General features: G+C 42.7%; 2 protein-coding genes across 2 annotated transcripts in view; both read right to left on the bottom strand.

Moving 5' to 3' along the window:
* Positions 1 to 430: 430 nt before the first annotated feature.
* LOC128518713 (B-cell receptor CD22-like) lies at positions 431 to 11,639 on the bottom strand. The gene is made up of 6 exons (XM_053491956.1): positions 11,615 to 11,639; positions 6,140 to 6,409; positions 1,070 to 1,154; positions 932 to 971; positions 641 to 852; positions 431 to 555 (listed from the first exon to the last, which is right to left on the bottom strand). The coding sequence occupies exons 1-6, from the start codon at positions 11,637 to 11,639 to the stop codon at positions 495 to 497; spliced, it is 693 nt and encodes a 230-aa protein (XP_053347931.1). The 3' UTR covers positions 431 to 494.
* A 2,373-nt stretch (positions 11,640 to 14,012) lies between these two features.
* The window catches only part of LOC128518712 (sialoadhesin-like), a 43,134-nt gene continuing 37,690 nt past the window's right edge, over positions 14,013 to 19,456 (bottom strand). The window contains exons 9-10 of the mRNA XM_053491955.1: positions 18,792 to 19,061; positions 14,013 to 14,335 (exon numbers count right to left, since the gene is read on the bottom strand). Coding sequence (XP_053347930.1) covers positions 14,013 to 14,335; positions 18,792 to 19,061 — 593 coding nt within the window. The remainder of the gene's footprint in view (positions 14,336 to 18,791; positions 19,062 to 19,456) is intronic.

The following is a 19,456-nucleotide window of genomic DNA, read 5'->3' as shown; positions in this document are numbered from 1 at the left end:
TGATTGTAAACTATGTAAAGAAATAGTTACATGTAAATTAAGCATCTAAATAAATGTAAAAAGCTAACTTAGTTATCCATGGATAACATTATTGAGGCAAGTTTTACAATTTCACTAATATTTTCTATATCCAAGTTAGCTTTTACATTTTTTTTATCTTTTGATAATACCAGGTTAGGCTGGCATTAGTTTTAGCTAACATGGCTAACTTAGGTTCTTTCTAATTTCTAATTCATTCATTAACAAACTACATGGTGTTAGATATGTCAACATCAAACAATAAACATTAAAACATCAACAAATATTAAATGATAATTTAAGTAAATAGAGGCACTCATAAGGAAAGCATATATAAGCCATTAAAAAAAAAACTGTATAAAATAATTAGCAATAAAATAAATCAGTACTGCTACTCTGATAAAATGCCAAAGTTGCTTTTCTTGTTCCATTCACTTTAGAAACAGAAGAGATTGAAGACATCACTCTTAGCTTCTTCATTTTCTGGGGATTTTATGGACATTGCTGTAGATCTGAGCAATTTCATCTGTCCCAAATCTGTGGAACAAAAACAGATGGTAAACTTAATGAAGTAGACTGAGCAGCACAATTAGTGTTGGTGTAATGATAATGATTTGCTCACTGGGTGGCAGCAGTGCTCCTGCTAATGTTTACAGCAGCGTACTGAACTTCCTCTGTGGTGTCTGGAGGATGTCTAGGTAACAGAGACCCTCCCTGTCTGTGGGATTTTTTAAAATTGACGTTGGTATATTGAACGTTATCCTGATCATCTGAAGCGACTCTCCTGCTGAAGTCTAAGGCTGGGACAGTTTCATACACAGCATCGGGCAAAGGCTGAAAAGAAGCACATATAAATATTAAATATATGAACATAGCACATGATCAAACAGTCTCTCCTTTCACCCACACTCACCTGTTCACTCTCACCAGTGCTGCTGTGGCTGTTCCTCTTCCTGAGAAACACCAAGCACATGTTCATGATAATTGTATAAATGAGTATTTAATTGTAAATCATGTTTTAAACATATGCAGTGTGTTAAATTTTACATACCACATCCACAGAGCTCCTGGGATGAGTGTTAATGCCAGGAAGACACCCACCATGACGAGCTTTAACACTGTGTTCTCCTCTGAGCCTTCAGAAACGCATCATAAGAACCAGTTATTCTCAACGTGTGATCAAAACCATTTTTATTAGGATTACGTCTCGGGTTACTTTGCTGTAACCCTGTTCCCTAAAAAGGCGGGAACGAGATGCTGCGTGAAAACGCTATGGGAACATCTTGTCATGTTGCCGGTTGTGAAGCATGTGTGTATCAAACACGCCAAAATTTTGGCTTTTATAACCTAGGTCAGGTGCGTCATCTGATAGGACGCACCTGCAGGTTATAAATAGGAGTGAACCGGAAACATTCATCAGATTGATTTGTCTGAACGGACGTCCGGTCACGTAGGCAGTGCGGCATTGGGACACAGCATCTCGTTCCCGCCTTTTCAGGGAACAGGGTTACAGCAAAGTAACCCGAGACGTTCCCTTTCACAGGCTACACTCGATGCTGCGTGAAAACACTATGGGATCAAGAATGCCAACGCCGCCGCACTGCAAGTGTCTGGACTCCAAGGTTGTGTAGCGTGTGCGCACAAGGCCGAGAAGGTCTCAGAACTATGTCTGGGTAGCTGACTCGAGGACCCGTTGCCCGGAGTAGTGTGAACATCCAGACTATAAATGTAATAAATGTGTGCGGAGAGGACAACCCTCCGCACTTGCCGCAGGGGAATACCTCTTGCTAGTGCAATAGATGAGGCGATCCCCCTGGTTGAATGAGCCCTGATTCCTAGAGGCAAAGTGAGCCCACGCGCCTCATAGGAGGGGGCAATAGCCCAGTGTAGTGGGGGCCACCCCCTGTTGCGGCCCCAGACCATGTAAAAGCTGCTCTGACTTACGCCACTAGCTGATGCGGTGGACGTAAATCTGAAGAGCACGTACTGGACACAGTAAGTGAAGTCTCTCCTGCTCCGAAGCTGTAAGGCGGAGGACAGAAGACTTCAAAACAATAGGATGCATATTGGCAAATGTGTGCGGAGAGAACCAACCCTCCGCGTCACAGACTTGCTGCAAGGGAATACCTCTTGCTAGTGCAATTGATGAGGCGATTCCCCTGGTTGAATGAACTCTGATTCCTAGAGGCGAAGTGAGCCCACGCGCCTCATAGGAGAGGGCAATAGCATCTCTCATGCAGCTTGCGGCTTCAAAACATGTAAAAGCTGCTCTAAATTACGCCACCGGCTAATGCGGTGGACGTAAATCTGAAGAGCACGTACTGGACACAGTAAGTAAAGTCTCTCCTGCTCCGAAGCTGTAAAGGCAGAGGACAGAAGGCTTCAAAACAATAGGATGCATGTTGACAAATCTGTGCGGAGAGGACCAACCCTCCACGTTACATACTTGCTGCAAGGGAATACCTCTTGCTACTGCAATAGATGAGGCGATTGCCCTGGTTAAATAAGCCCTGATTACTAGAGGCGAAGTGAGCCCACGCGCCTCATAGGAGAGGGCAATAGCATCTCTCACGCAGCTTGTGGCCCCGAAACATGTAAAAGCTGCTCTGACTTACGCCACTGGCTGATGCGGTGGACGTAAATCTGAAGAGCACGTACTGGACACAGTGAGTGAAGTCTCTCCTGCTCCGAAGCTGGAAAGGCGGAGGACAGAAGGCTTCAAAAACAATAGGGATCTCCGATCCTTTTAGAAAGGTAACACCATTTAGAAAAAACATCTTAGGGTCAGAAACCTGAGGCGCTGACTCTAGTGGTTCAACAAGGGGGCACAAGCCAGAGGACAAATTTTTTCCTGCAGAAACTCCAGCACTGAAACAATTCGGCAGTGGACTGGGTCTACCTGCTTCGTCATGCACCAACTTTCAAATACATTCTATTTGAGTGGAGGCAGCCCTAGCACTTAGAATAGTCTTAATTACGCTGGCTGGAAGACCAGCTTGACTTAGTTGGTCCTGTTCAGGGACTGCCAAGGCGTCCAGGCGCAGGGGCTGGAAGTCAGAGAGTAGTAAAGGGGACATTTGTTGATCTTGCGAGGCAAAGAGGTCCACCTCCGCTACATGAAATTTTCCCAGAATGTAAATCGCTCTGAGGGACAGGAACCTGGTGCGCTAGCCTGGCGATTAATATATGAGACTGCCATAGTGTTGTCCACCCGCACTAGGACATTGTAGTCTCAACTGCTGGAGGAAGTGCTTTAGGGCCTGAAATAGAGCCATGATTTTGAGGCAATTGATGTGCCACGCAAAAAGATGGCCTCTCCAGCTCCCTTGAGCTGGACGGTAATCTAAGACCGCACCCCAGCCCATGAGGGAAGTGTCTGTCGTTAGCATCTGCGACGACAAAACTAACTTAGAGTGGGACCCAGAGTCAGAAACCGGGGTCTGAACTACACAGGAAGCACCTGGCACGTAGCCCTTATTGGGAAATGGCCCTAGAGTAAAATCCCCTGGTTCTTAGCCACAACTAAAATGCTCTCATGTGCAGAAGGCCCAAAGGTGTCACCGTGGATACAGCTGCCATGAGAGCTAAGATCTCTGAAAGTGATGGTCACTTTCTGGTCTAGCTTGATTTCCTTGATGGTGTTGAGAATGGATTCGACACGAGCTGGAGACAGCTGTGCCCGCTTACGCTCAAATTCCATGTGACACCCAAAAATGTTGTCCTCTAAACAGTAAAGAGCATGCTTTCATGGCATTGGATCTCAATTGTAGGAAACAAAGATTAGCTAGAACGACATGCTGATGTCGAAGCGCTAGCTACTGAGACTGGGCCAGCCAGTCATGTAATTCAATAAGGATGCTCTGGAGTCGTAAGAGCCAGAACTACATCCATGTATTTTGTGTATGTGCGGGTGAAAAAGCTAGACCAAATGGAAGGACCCGATACTGGTAAGCTTCGCCCCCGAAAGCGAATCTCAGGAACCTCCTGTGTTGTGGCAATATTTCTATTGATTCATTTTTAGATAGCGGTAAAGCCCGAAAAATCAAAAAAATTGGACGCAGCCCCCCGTTCCTCTTGCGCACTTTCCGGTTTCATGGAAGTGGAGACCACGCCATTGAATCGCGGAGGTTGATGTGAGAACTTAATCCTGTAGTTTTTCTGCACAGTGCTTAGTACCCAAGGAGATATACTTGGCAGTAGCTTCCACGCTGCCAGTATCCCTGAAAGTGCAAAGCTCAGCGGCTTGGTTAAACGGGGGGGATGTTAGATGTTCGGCATCCTGAAACATGGCAGGAAAAACCCGAAGAACTAACATTTTATTGGAGACTGGAGTTGCCCGAAACACCAGTGGTGGCGGAGCAAGAACACCAACCTCCTGGGGGTGCCAGGGAGAACACTTCATTCTTTAAAAGGAATTCTGCGTGCCTCTCCCCATTGGGGGGCCACCCCCCACGATCCTGGGCACATGAACCTCAGGGCTTCTTTGTGAAGACAATATGCCAGTCTGACCTCTTTCCTAACTCTCCTTGTGTGTTTCACGCCTCGCAACAGTCAGACCCGGTCGAGACTGGGTTGCCGACAGTCCCAACTCTTGAGCCAGGCGGGGAAGGAATTTCCCGAAGGCTTGTTATATAACTTCGCCTCATGAACCTAGTGGCAACCGAGTTAACGACATCGCCAAGTAGGCCCGGAGGCGAGATGGGGCATCGAGGAGGAATACACGATCCTTCTCCTTGATGCCCCTGAGATTCAACCACAAGTGCCTCTCCACGGAGACCATAGCAGCCATAAAACGGCCGATAGCACGAGCCGTCTGCTTTGTTGCACGAAGAGACAAGTCTGTGGCCCGGTGTAAGTCCAATACGCCTTACCTTGCAGAGCCCCGCCAGTACTCAAGTCTCTCAGCAGGTCAGCCTGGTAGGCGTGCAAAACCGCCATGGTGTGCAATGGAGCACCAACCTGACCTGCTGCCTAAAAAGCTTTTCCCTCCAGGGAAGATAAAAGTCTACACAGCTTGAAAGGAAGTAATAGCTTTTCAGGAAGGATGATGTCCCAGAAGAGAGATAGCCTGGAAGCGTCTCTTCTATCTGGGTGTCATCATATAACTCCGCGTTTCTACCTCAACTATATTTAAATAAATAAATAAGTTGATGGCAGGAAAACACGGGATGAATACAGCTTACTCCATGAAAGGGTTAACTCATATGGAGATTGCTAAGAAAAGGGGAGAGAGCGTCGTTGAGGCTCCGCCCCCCGGCCACCCGACAGAACCTGCCGTCTATGTTTTTATTTATTTATTTTAATTAATTTATTTTTAAGTGCTTAGAGGCTATTACCATCTCCGCGGAAGCAAGAGAGGATGTTTATCCTTGCCCATTCACAAGAAGCGCAGCGCGCGCTTGAGAGCGGACAGAGGAATTTCCCGATCCGATGAGAACGCGAAAGAAAGGAGATTTTAAATCCGTCTCTCATTGCTCTGCCGGATGAACGAGTTTAAGCCCCAGGAATGCGCGGCGGCTCGAGGCTTCTCAAGGAATGCGAGGCGCGCGCGTAGCACTTAATCGAAGCAGTAAAGTGTAGAGATCGCCCTCCGATATGGATTATACACACGGAGGGACACCTCGTTTAAAACTCTGCCATTATCGGTGAGTTAAACACTTATTTTGCTGGTTAGACACAACACGCTCACAACTAGGTAAAGACAAGAATCTGAGGAATGTTTCCGGTTCACTCCTATTCATAACCTGCAGGTGCGTCCTATCAGATGACGTCACCTGACCGAGGTTATAAAAGCCAAAAATTTGGCGTGTTTGATACACACATGCTTCACAACCGGCAACATGACAAGATGTTCCCATAGCGTTTTCACACAGCATCGAGTGTAGCCTTTGAAAGGGAACATACTGTTGGAATTTTACTCCTAGTATTGATCATTGAGACACCTTTGTTTAGGCAGTTATTTATTGTGCTTAATTGCATTAAATCTCTCACTCACTTATCATACCATTAATCCTGTAGCATGGAACTTAAATGATGTTTCTTCATTTCACAACAAGTGATTGCGATTTTGATGATTCGGGTTCCACAAAACACTCTAACACTGAACTCTGGTATTACTTACCTAACACATCCAGAAGTGTTGGTGTGGAGTTTTGCTGTCCCAGCTGATTGTGAGCAGTGCAGTAGTACAGTCCTCTGTGCTGGGAGCTGATGTTGCTGATGCTGTAATTCTGGCCTGTTGTCAGCAGTGTGACTGCAGCTGCTCTCTGCTTAAACCAGGTGTAGTTGAGAACAGGAGGGTTTGCATCACTGCTACAGCTCAGAGTCACTGAATCCCCCTCCACTGTGTCTCCAGAGGAAAGAACCACTGCTCTGGTGTTTTTAGGGGAATCTGATTAGAAATAAAACATCTGAATCAATAATACAATAATAATGTACACACAGCGCCGCGCTACCGTATGAAACGTACATTCACATCAACTACCAAACAGAGTTTTATCAGTAATCTCCCAGAGTTCCCAACTTCGATTAGATCACCGTCTGACCCCACAGAACTCGATCAGGCGACTGAATATTTAGAGTCGACATTTCGCTATACCCTAGATAATGTAGCTCCAGTCAAAAGAAAAATTATTAGAGATAAAAAACTTGCTCCCTGGTATAACGATCACACGCGCACTTTAAAACAGACCGCTCGGAAATTAGAACGTAAATGGCGTCAAACTAAATTACTAGTATTTCAAATAGCATGGAAGGAGAGCATCCTGAACTATAGAAAAGCTCTTAGTGTAGCTAGATCAACATATCTCTCCACTCTTATAGAAAATAACAAAAATAATCCTAGATTCTTATTTAATGCTGTAGCCAAATTAACCAGAAATAAGACCACTGCAGAAATCTCCACAACAACATCATGCAATAGTGAGGACTTCATGAACTTTTTTAATAATAAAATTGTAAATATTAGGCATAAAATTGAGGTTTTGAAACCGAACAATGTAATTGATGCAGATGTTAATCTAGCCATGTCAGACCAGAACCTAGAATACTTTACTCCCCTTGAAGAGAATGAACTAATTTCACTCATCTCTTCTGCAAATTCATCAACCTGTATATTAGATCCTGTACCGACACATTTTCTTAAACAGATAGTACCAGCAATAATAGAACCCCTGTTGAGAATAATTAATTCTTCACTCAGCATTGGTTATGTTCCAAAATCTTTTAAATTAGCAGTTATCAAACCAATAATTAAGAAACCTGACCTCGACCCGTGTCAGCTGTCCAGTTACAGACCAATATCAAACCTCCCCTTTATCTCTAAGATCCTGGAAAAGATAGTAGCGGAGCAGCTATGCTTATATATACATAGAAATGGCATACATGAACTGTATCAGTCAGGATTTAGGCCTCATCACAGTACAGAGACAGCGCTCGTTAAAGTAGTAAATGACATTCTATTGGCCTCTGATCAGGGTTGTGTAACTATGCTTGTATTACTTGACCTCAGTGCAGCTTTTGACACTGTTGATCACGCTATTCTTCTTCACAGATTAGAAAATGTAGTGGGAATTAAGGGTACAGCCCTCTCCTGGCTCAGATCCTATCTGACCCATCGTTATCAGTATGTAGACTTAAATGGTGATTATTCTGCATGTTCTCTAGTGGAGTTTGGCGTTCCGCAGGGTTCAGTTTTAGGTCCACTGCTTTTTTCCCTTTACATGCTTCCTCTGGGCAACATAATCCGTAAGCATGGTATTAGTTTTCATTGTTATGCCGACGATACACAGTTATATGTCTCAGCAAAACCTGATGAGAAAAAACAGCTTACTAAAATTGAGCAATGTGTGCAGGACATAAGAAATTGGATGCTAATTAACTTCCTTCTGCTAAATCCGGATAAGACAGAAGTTCTAGTCATAGGACCGCATACAGCTAGGAGTAAAATTTTAGATCACACCGTAACTTTAGATGGCCTTTCTGTTCCATCAAATGCAACAGTAAAAGACCTTGGTGTGATTATTGATTCCAGCCTTTCATTTGAAGCACATGTAGATAATATTACCAGGATAGCATTCTTTCACCTCAGAAATATTGCCAGAATAAGAAATTTATTGTCGCTAAACGACGCAGAAAAACTAGTTCATGCTTTTATCACCTCTAGGTTGGACTATTGTAATGCCTTACTGTCTGGTTGTTCAGCTAGATGCATAAATAAGCTTCAGCTAGTCCAGAATGCAGCAGCGAGAGTCCTCACCAGAACCAGAAGATATGAGCACATCACCCCTATCTTATCTTCACTCCATTGGCTCCCTGTGAAATTTCGCATTGATTTCAAAATACTACTCTTGACATATAAAGCATTAAATGGTCTCGCGCCGCAGTACCTGAGCGAACTGCTAGTGTCTTACGATCCGCCACGCCTACTTCGATCAAAGGATGCAGGCTGCTTGTCAGTACCGCGTATTATGAAAAATACAGCTGGGGGCAGAGCTTTTTCTTACAAAGCCCCAAAGTTATGGAATAGTCTTCCAAATAGTGTTCGGGACTCAGACACAGTCTCAGTGTTTAAGTCCAGGCTAAAAACCTATTTATTTAGCCAAGCATTTTTATAAATAGATTTTCCATAGGTAAAGGAGCAGATCTGGGGGACTCATGGACGTAGAGTATTATGGTGAACTGGTATGTTTGGATGCTGTCTTCCTCACTCTCATTGATCACTCAGGTTTGCTGACGGTGAGGTGATTGTTTGCTTTACATCTCAGGAAGCCCTCATGTTTGTGTTTCCTTCTGGCTCTCCCTTTTAGTTATGCTGTCATAGTTAGTCCTGCCGGAGTCTCTGCTTGCACTCTACAGTTAATATACATTCACATTATACATTGTGTGACTGTGACCATACCTAACTGCCATCTCTCCTCTTCTTCTCTTTCCCCCCCTCTTTCTTTTTCCTCTCTCCTCCTGTCCCCCCTTTCACTCTTTCTCTCTCTCTCTGTCGAGCTACACATGTCGTTCCTGAGCTGCCAGTGATCCAGACTCCCTCTGCCCTCCGGACCTGTCTGACCCATCCTGGTGCCCCGCTTCTGGCTGAAGATCTCGTCACATGGATGCCCCGTGTGTCTCTCTGGGATGCGTCTGGTGTCTGGGAATGAGTCTCTCTACCTAGAAAATGGTTCTGGCCTCGACTGGTGTTGGCAACTGTTTCTCTGGGGACAGTTCGTTAGTTTAGGACTGGAACTTCCTACAAGTCTACCTAGAGTCTTCAAAAACTACCTGGACTCCATATTAACATCAACTGTTATGCTAAACTGCCTGCCACCCTACACACTGTATAAATGAAGATCATTTACTGCTCTCTGTTTTACCCAAATGAGGATGGGTTCCCTGTTGAGTCTGGTTCCTCTCAAGGTTTCTTCCTTTTACCATCTCAGGGAGTTTTTCCTTGCCACTGTCGCCCTCGGCTTGCTCACCAGGGACAAACTGACCATTTTGATCCATACAAATTCACATTTCATACAAACCTAAATAATTCTTTTGACTATGTAAAGCTGCTTTGCGGCAATGAAAATTGCTAAAAGCGCTATACAAATAAAATTGAATTGAATTGAATTGAATTGAATCAGCTGGTGGGTGACCATTTTTTTATTAGTTTTTTATTTTATTTTATTTTTTTATGTGCAGCATTGTTATTAGTACATTGAATTAAAAATGTCTTAAAGTCCCTTATGTGTAAAACAGTTATAGTCTTCCTAGACTTCTCAGGTTTGTTGACAATGTAGTGGATGCTTTCCCCCAGAGTGCGCATTCCCACTTTGTTCTGGTGTTATAACTAGTTCTGTCCCAGCTTGCACTCACATAGTATACCCTTTCAAACTACATTCCTGATAATCTGCTTTTCCCCTTATTATCTCCCACATCTTAATTCTTCTTTGTGTTATTTTGCTGCCCACCATGATACCCAGTTTCTAATACTCTGTCGGGTCCTTGAGTGTGATAATAAGAATATACGCCACAATCTCTGCTTGCATTCATAATGTAGCAGTTGCAAACTCCCAAACTTAAAAAAAAAAAGCAAGTAAACCACTATTGCACTTTGACTATAGAATTTCTGTAGTCACATGGCTGCTTTTAAAGGATTTGCAACATATGTGGGTGGAACCCAGATTTATGAACAGTGATAGGGATTCGGTTTAGCCCAAATGTGAAAATTGTTACTTGAAGACAATTCTGGAATTATAAGTTTAACAAAATAATATAGTGACTCAGTTTCCCCGAAGGCACCTCGGTCAGGTGATGCGAGTGTACACCTGAGCCGAGGTAGCCATTAATCCATCTATAAATAGCTGTTTAGTCTGGAAAACTGGGTCGAGCATTATTTGTTAAACTACTGTCATTTTTATGTGGGCAGTTTGGTTTGGTTTGGCTTGGCTTGTTTTGTTCTTTGTTCAGTTTATATTTTGATTTAAGTTGTTAAATTGTTAAATTGTTAAGTTGTTGTGGCTCTTAGTTTGGCAATGTTTTCTGTAGATGTTCTGTCTGTGTTTGTGGAGCTGATTCAGTCATGTCATGTGTGGTGATGTGAGTATTGTGGTTTTTGTCCCCCTGTTTTCTTGTATGTTTAGCTAGAGCAGGTAAGTAGATAGGTGTGTGTTTGGCTAGGAGTGTGTTTAGCTAAACTGTTGAGCTAACTATCATGCTTCTAGCCATAGACCCTTTGGGTCTCTTGCCTTTCTGTGTTTCCTGCCTCCCTAGTTTCCCAGTGAGCCTAGCCTTTAATTGTCCCCTAGCCTAGCCACTGGGTATCCCTCGTCTCTGCATTTTTGTGCCCCAATTCCCTAGTGTTGTGTTGAGCTATTATGTAAGTGTAGCTTAGTGCATGTCGGGCTAAAGACATGCTTAGCTAGATGAATGTGTAGCTGACTGCCATGGTTAAGTGCTCCTAACCATGTTTAGCTAAAAGCAATGTCTAGCTGATTGCCATGTCTTTAGCCCTAGTCCCGTCTCTTTCTTGTCTCTCTCCCGTCTCTTTCTTGTCTCTCTCCCGTCTCTCTCTTGTGTAACACTCAGGTTTTATTTTAGAGCTAATAACACTAACTAGGGGGTCTTATTTTAGAGCTAATAACACTAACTAAAGGGTCTTAAATCTATACACAGGCTAATATTATTCACTTCCAGTGTTGCGCAATCTTCACGAAGCAAGACAAGACACGTGACAACAACTACTTCAAAACCAAACCAAAGTGTATTAAAGTGAAATAGACAAACATATAAAGTGCACCAAAACCAAACAATATGTACAAAATATATACAACCATAAACAATGTGTGGAGTGTATGCGTGTGTGTGTGAGTGCGTATGTATGAAAGTCCAAGTCCGTGTTATTGTGAGTATGAAATGGTGTACGGGAGAGATGGCTCGGCCTCACCGGTAATAGATTTATAATCCGGGAGCACAAGAAAACGGAACGAGATGGGTATTGAGTGTGTCCTGGAAAAAGCAATTCACGGGTGCAACAAACAATCTCTCTCTCTTTATTTCAAAATGCAGCGCACTGTCTCATCTCTCTGTCCCGAGTCCTTTGCCGGTTCCGGCTTTATACCGGGACACGTGACCTGATAGGTCATCGGGGTACCCCCGCGGCACAACTACGCATGCGCGCGAGAGCTTAACCTCGGAACCAAAACACAGTCGTCTTGGAGACAAAAATAACCGTACAGGGGTCGCTAAAAAGACCTGGTGGTTTTATTTCTTTCTTACCACTTTATTTGTGGCCTATAAAAACAACCCCTTATGTGGCTGCGCTACACTTGTCTCCCATCTCTCTCTTGTCTCTACTTGTCTCTTATCTCTCCCGTCTCGTCGGGTGTCTAGTCTCGTCATGTTGTGTCCTGTTTCAGCTCCACGCGTAGTTTGTGTGTCCTGTCACGTGTTTCGTCCTTCAGCCCGTGTTCCGCCACAGGGCGTTTGCTAGGAGTCCTTCAGCCCGTGTTCCGCCACAGGGCATTTGCTAGGAGTCCTTCAGCCCGTGTTCCGCCACAGGCCGTTTGCTAGGAGTCCTTCAGCCCGTGTTCCACCACAGGCCGTTTGCTAGAAGTCCTTTAGCCCGTGTTCCGCCACAGGGCGTTTGATAGGCGTCCTTCAGCCCGTGTTTCGCCACAGGGCGTTTGCTAGGAGTCCTTCAGCCTTTGTTTCGCCACAAGGCGTTTGCTAGGAGTGCTTTAGCCTCTGTTTCGCCACAGGGCATTTGCTAGGCGTCCTTTAGCCTGTGTTTCGCTACAGAGCTTAAACGTAGTGTAACAGGTATTAGAGCCTGTTGGTGTCCCTTAGTCTGTGTCCTGCCAGAGAGCCCATATTAAACCCCAATGTTATTAAGTAGTGTTTGAGTTTGTTTGTTTTCTGTCTTTATTATTTCTGTGACAACCATTATTTAAGGACTTTTTTGTTTACACATCCCCTCTGCCTTTATGCCTGCTCTCTCTGCCCACGGCGATCAACATTCACCATTACACCCTGTTTGTGACACACTCTTTCACAGTTTAAGTCTTGGAATATGCCAGAGCTGTTAGGGAATCCATGGATGTGATACCCTGGTAATCCAGTACATTAATTTAATCAGCTAACTTGATTCTATTTTTAAGTAATATTGCTTGGGGCAAATTAAAGGCTTTGCCTCCCAAACAAGTGACCACACACTGGTGTAGTCTGTTTCCTTTGAGTTTGTATCACATTGATTGTATAAAAATTCCTTTACACACACAATTTCTGCTGTTGACTTTTTAAATGCTTGTTCAACAAGTGTTTAGGTCTCCATTTATGTTTTTTTTAACCACTATTCTTCCACAGTTGATGGATCAACACGTTCTTAACCCAACTGCAGTATTTTTAAATCTCCCTAGTTGTTTTATTTGTTTGTTGTAGTCTAATAATTACAGTAGACCCTTTTGAAATTGCAACTTTTACAGAAAGCAGTATATTAGTATTTTGATATATTTTTTTATTTAGCAACATGCCCACAAATTGTGGTTCATGGCTGGCATGTTTTTTTTTTTTATGTAAATATGAATCGATTGTTTGAATCATTTATATAGCTACATTAGGGTGTGTATACTGCACTTACACAACACATCCAGGAGTGTTGGTGTGGAGCTGTGCTGTCCCAGCTGGTTGTGAGCAGTGCAGTAGTACAGTCCGCTGTGCTGGGAGTTGATGTTGCTGATGCTGTAATTCTGGCCTGTTGTCAGCAGTGTGTCTGTAGCTGCTCTCTGCTTAAACCAGGAGTAGGTGAGAACAGGAGGGTTTGCATCATTGCAACAGCTCAGAGTCACTGAATCCCCCTCCACTGTGTCTCCAGAGGAAAGAACCACTGCTCTGGTGTTTTTAGGGGAATCTGATTAGAAATAAAACATCTGAATCAGCTGGTGTGTGTTCAGGATCAGCATTTGATGAACAGTACTGTACAAAAGTCTAAGGCACCATATTATCTGTGGTAGAAATTTTTAATCTGCCAATTAAAAATGATTAATTAGTAATCATTTTATTTCGACTTAATATTGCTTGGGGTAATATAAAGGCTTTGTCTCCCAAACAAGAGGACACACACTGGTGTAATCTGTATCCCGTGAGTTTTTATCAACTCTGGTCTATCATTTCTGATGTTGTTTCAATGCACATTCAACAATAGTTTAAGAGTCTATGCATAATTATCTTTTTCTAACTACATTCCTTATACAGAGTTAATTGATCACCACTGTCCTTCCTTGTTCAATAATGTGTTGAGGATTCTAAACCCAATTGCAGTAACTTTACATTTCCTTAGTTATTTTCTTTATTTGATGTAGACCAATAATTTAACCCTTCTGAAATGGCAACTTTTCCATAAAGCAGTAAATGTTAGTAATTTGAGATATCTTATATATTTTCTATTTAGTAATATGCACCCACAAATTGTGGTTTATGACTGGCATAGCTTTCATTATGTGAACAATAATCAATTTTGGTTAAAACATTTGCTTTATACAGCTACATAAAAGTGTGTGTATTCTGCACTTACACAACACATCCAGGAGTGTTGGTGTGGAGTTGTGCTGTCCCAGCTGGTTGTGTGCGGTGCAGTAGTACAGTCCTCTGTGCTGGTAGCTGATGTTGCTGATGCTGTAATTCTGGCCTGTTGTCAGCAGTGTGTCTGCATCTGCTCTCTGCCTAAACCAGGAGTAGGTGAGAACAGGAGGGTTTGCATCACTGCTACAGCTCAGAGTCACTGAATCCCCCTCCACTGTGTCTCCAGAGGAAAGAATCACTGCTCTGGTGTTTTTAGGGTGATCTGATTAGAAATAAAACATCTGAATCAGCTGGTGTGTGTTCAGGATGAGCATTTGATGAACAGTACTGTCCAAAAGTCTAAGGCACCATATTATCTGTGGTAGAAATTTTTAATCTGCCAACATCATTTTATTTCGCTTTAATATTGCTTGGGGTGAATTAAAGGCTTTGTCTCTGAGACAAGTGGCCACACACTGGTGTAATCTGTATCCCGTAAATTTTTATCAACTCTGGTCTATCATTTCTGATATTGTTTCAATGCACATCCAACATGCATAATTATCTTTTTCTAACTACATTCCTTATACAGAGTTAATGGATTACCACTGTCCTTTCTTGTTCAATAATGTGTTGAGGATTCTAATGTCATGCACACTCAGTCCGCGACCGGCACTAGGACTTGGAAGTTAAGCGGTCGCGAACCAGGAAGTATAAAAGGAGTAAACAAACCATAGCACCTCGCTCAGTCATTGAGTTTTGCTCATGCCACTTCGGAATCGTTTGTCAATTCCTGAGTACTCACAAATTGTCATTCATGACTGACATAGCTTTCATTATGTGAACATCAATTAATCTTGGTTAAAACATGTGCTTTATACAGCTACATAAAAGGGTGTGTATTCTGCACTTACATAACACATCCAGGAGTGTTGGTGTGGAGTTGTGCTGTCCCAGATGGTTGTGAGCAGTGCAGTAGTACAGTCCGCTGTGCTGAGTGCTGATGTTGCTGATGTTGTAATTCTGGCTTGTTGTCAGCAGCGTGTCTGCAGCTGCTCTCTGCTTAAACCAGGAGTAGGTGAGAACAGGAGGGTTTGCATCACTGCTACAACTCAGAGTCACTGAACCTCCTTCCATCGTGTCTCCGGAGAAAAGAACCACTGCTCTGGTGTTTTTAGGGGAATCTGATAAGAAATAAAACGTTTGAATCAGCTGGTGTGTGTTCAGGATCAGCATTTGATATAAAATACTGTGCAAAAGTCTTAGGCACTATATTATCTGTAGTACAAATTGTGTTATATATGTTTATCATGTACAAAACCACTCACTGTTTCCAAACAAACCTAAAAAGAAAGATTCATCAAAATTATATTTTACCTTTATTAACATATTATGACAACAATAAACAATGTGTTGATGTTAGAAATCCTGTGATAATTGTGCATGTTCATACATACCTGTCAAATGTTTGCTCTGGTACAAACTAATAGCACTATAGCTCTGATTATAGTCCAAAGAATAAATTTAAAAAAAAATCACACAGTATCACACATTCAAAGGACACCATAAAACCTGACCTACTAAACAACCAACCAAAAAACTAAACAAAAACGAATGCAGAACAAAACAACCAACTATAATAAAAAAACAAATCTATATAAATAAAAGTCTAGTCTATACACGGTCTAAACTCACTCTTTGAATGATATTGTAGTGCTCACCGCTATAGGAACCACACCACAAGTACAACAATACAGTTTTATTAACTTGACTGTTGTTGGCCACAGTCACACCAAAACAACAAACAACAGAACCGGAACGATATCCTGCCTCTTAAACTCAGAACCTGACTTGACTTGACTTACACACACAAACTTCCCCGGTCTCGCTCTCCCCACTCATGCATACGTGCCCCCATACACATGCCTCCACACACACAAAAGTGGTCCTTTTCTCTCTCTGCTTAAACCTTTTACACAAACTGTGCAGTGATAGCTTATGACTTATACTCACACTGCTACAATATCTTTACATTTTATCTATTGGAGGACTCGGATCCAGCCGAAAATAAAGGGGTGGTGGTGTTCTTGAACAGAGTTGACCTCGCGAGCGCACTGACTAAGAGTGGATTATGTGTGAGAGGCGCTGCTGTTAAAGTCACCCCCCTGTCTGTCCCTGCGGCGAGGGTGGTCATATCAAACGTGCCTCCGTTCATAAAAAACGAGGCAATAATGAAGGAGCTGTTTTGGGAAGTTTGTCGGCCCCATGAGAGCTATACCGCTCGGGTGCAGAAGCCCCAACATGCGAACTTGTGAACTTTAAAGTTAAAGACGAGAGCAACAGCTACACCGTCTTTGCCACCACGGCAGAGGTGTTTTGAGTGCGGGGACGTCGGTCACAAGAGGCTGAGCTGCCCGCACGGAGCCGTGCAGCCGGGGAGTCCGTGTCTGCGGTGGGCCTCGCCAACACACCAGAACTCCAACAGGTCAGTACTGAACACACCGGCAGCACTGAGACACTTCCCGCGCTCGGCGCTGAACCCAACACCGGTACCACTGTACACAGTGCGAGCGCAGAACCTGATGTCGGTACAGTGTTCAGTGCTGACAGTGACCACGCCCCCAACGTCTGCACCGAAACACAGCAGCCACAGACCAACACACCACCACAGACACCTAAAGACACAACAAAACCGAGGAGAAAACGGGAGAAGACGTCCGGCACAGAACTGACAAATAAGCGGAAAACCCGCAGACAGACTCAGGGCAGCGCGGTACAGGAGAGTGAGGAGGCCGGGTGCAGCACCGCACACACACCTGTAGGCATAGAGGAGCAGGTGAACCTGTTGCACACGCGCGGGGGCACAAGTCCTTTTGCACACGCGCGGGTGCGTTACAATAATAATAATAGTAAATTTGGAGAACTACTACTAATAATAATAATAATTCTGAATGAAAATGAAGAATAAATACATATCAGTTTGAGCTTGACACGTTTATGAGCTCTGTCTCTTGCCGTCAATGGGCGCCTAAGAGACATAACATTTTTCGGCTTCAGTAGACACACAATACTTTAGACTGAAACACGACTGCCCCCTACAGGTATTGAAGGGCATTTTCACAGCTTGCCGCGTGCACTCGCGGCAAGTCGTGGGATCCCTTTTCCGAAAACGTGCGTTTTTAAAGGCCAGATCTGTATGTGTAGCAGCCTGTGGATCTGCCCGTTCTGAATAGTGCTGAGTATTTTTGCATGGCTCTGCTCCTTGCGAGACCTGCGTCGTTACAGTTCCTGTTTTTTTTCTGTTTTATTGTGCACTGTTTTACCCTGAATGTCTGTTTTTGCTCAGTTTTGCCATAAATATGCCTCCTGTACCACCACATGTTTCATGTGTTAATTCAACTATGCTGAAATCATGGACATTTTCTGTGCACTATGTAGATAATGCATAAGGTGTAAGAATGAGCTTTTATGTCTGAGCTTTTTGCCTGACAGTTAACTACTGTATATTATAAACAAACTACAAAAAAAAATGTTTCTTTTGTCCTTAAATTTTCTTTTAGCACTTCCCTCTTTTACATACCTAACTGAAAGGCTCATTATGCAGCTCATTATCTGGTTCTTTGTCTTCTCTGGTGTGAATTATAGCATTATTCATGATCCTTCATGTCTTCTCATAATATGGCCTTTCTAAACAAAAAGTGTCTTAGAAAATGTAAATGAATATATATTATCTGTGAATGAACGACCAGGATGACCATCACATCACTTTAAAGCAACAACTCCAGTAGTCTTGTGGACAAATGTTATGAATGTGGTTTGTGGCCTTATCTCAGTTACTTAATAGTTTTTTTAATAACCATGCATAAATGTTATTTTCTCCAAAATACAAAGGTGTATATATATTCCGCTTACATATTACTGTATCCCAGTTTTTGCTGAATACAGTGTAATCAGAGTTTAGCCACTTAAATGTTTATACGTTAGAAAAATACACAAATGTCAGGACATGTCAGAACCTTGTCAGGGCCCCAGAGAGACAGACTCCAGAAGGTTAAAGGCCTTGCCTACTGTGGCAGGACTGCTGAGGCTCCTCCTAGTTACATACCTTTCATGTATGCGTGTGTGCACATGCGAGTGAGTGTTTATACATGGGTATATGAAAACATGAGATGCTGTGAAGGCCTTGTTGAACCCCTTATTGCCTCTTATATAGTGTGTACTTAGACCTTTTGGGGTAGCCCAGTCACTGTTGTGCGAAGTTGTTTATGTGATTGATTATTATTAAGTAATCTTCATTCAAAAAAAAATAAATTTCTAACCACATTCCTTCCACAGAGTTAAAGGATCACTGTACTTCTGTGTTGGAACATTCTTATCCCAAATGCAGTTACTTTAAATCTCTTAAATTGTTTTCTTTGTTTGGTCAATAATGTAGGCCAATAATTTCACTCTTCTGAAATGTCAGCTTTTATCAGAATGCAGTGTACTGTATATTAGTATTTTAAGATATTACAATTTTTATTTACTAACATGCCCACAAATCGTGGGTCATGACTGGCATAACTTTCATTATATAAACATCAATCAATTTTGTTTTAATAACATGTCCTTTTATATAGCTATATATAATATATAATGCATTTCACTACATTTCGTACTGTGTATGTTTGTGTATGTGACAAATAAAATTTGAATTTGAATTTGAATTAGCTACATAAGGGTGTGTATACTGCACTTACACAACATATTCAGGAGTGTTGGTGTGGAGTTGTGCTGTCCCAGCTGGTTGTGAGCAGTGCAGTAGTACAGTCCTCTGTGCTGGGAGCTGATGTTGCTGATGCTGTAATTCTGGCCTGTTGTCAGCAGTGTGTCTGCAGCTGCTCTCTGCTTAAACCAGGTGTAGTTGAGAACAGGAGGGTTTGCATCACTGCTACAGCTCAGAGTCACTGAATCCCCCTCCACTGTGTCTCCAGGAGAAAGAACCACTGCTCTGGTGTTTTTAGGGGAATCTGATTAAAAATAAAACACCTGAATCAGCATATACAGTACTGTGTAAAAGTCTTGGGCACCATATTAACTATAGTACAAATTGTTATACATGTTTATTATGTACATAACTATTTAAAACATGCCCCAACAATTAATGAATTACATTATGGAAGTATATTTGCATGTCTGTAAAAAAAGAAAATATTACATAACAGTCTAGTTTCCAGATGAAAAATAAATAAAAAAAACAAATTTACTGTGGGCTCCTGGGTTTTGCATAAAACAGATAGGAGCAATTGTGAAGGTTACCAGAAGACCTAAGTCACGCTCAGTAAAATCAAACAGCTGTTTTACTTGCAGTACTGTGCAACTGTCTTAATGCCATAATAATGCATGAAGAATGCAATAAAATGTT

The sequence above is a fragment of the Clarias gariepinus genome, chromosome 3, assembly GCF_024256425.1.
Source record: "Clarias gariepinus isolate MV-2021 ecotype Netherlands chromosome 3, CGAR_prim_01v2, whole genome shotgun sequence".
Lineage (NCBI taxonomy): Eukaryota > Metazoa > Chordata > Actinopteri > Siluriformes > Clariidae > Clarias > Clarias gariepinus.
Note: the sequence above shows the minus strand (reverse complement) of the source record. Positions and strands in the feature narration are given on the sequence as shown.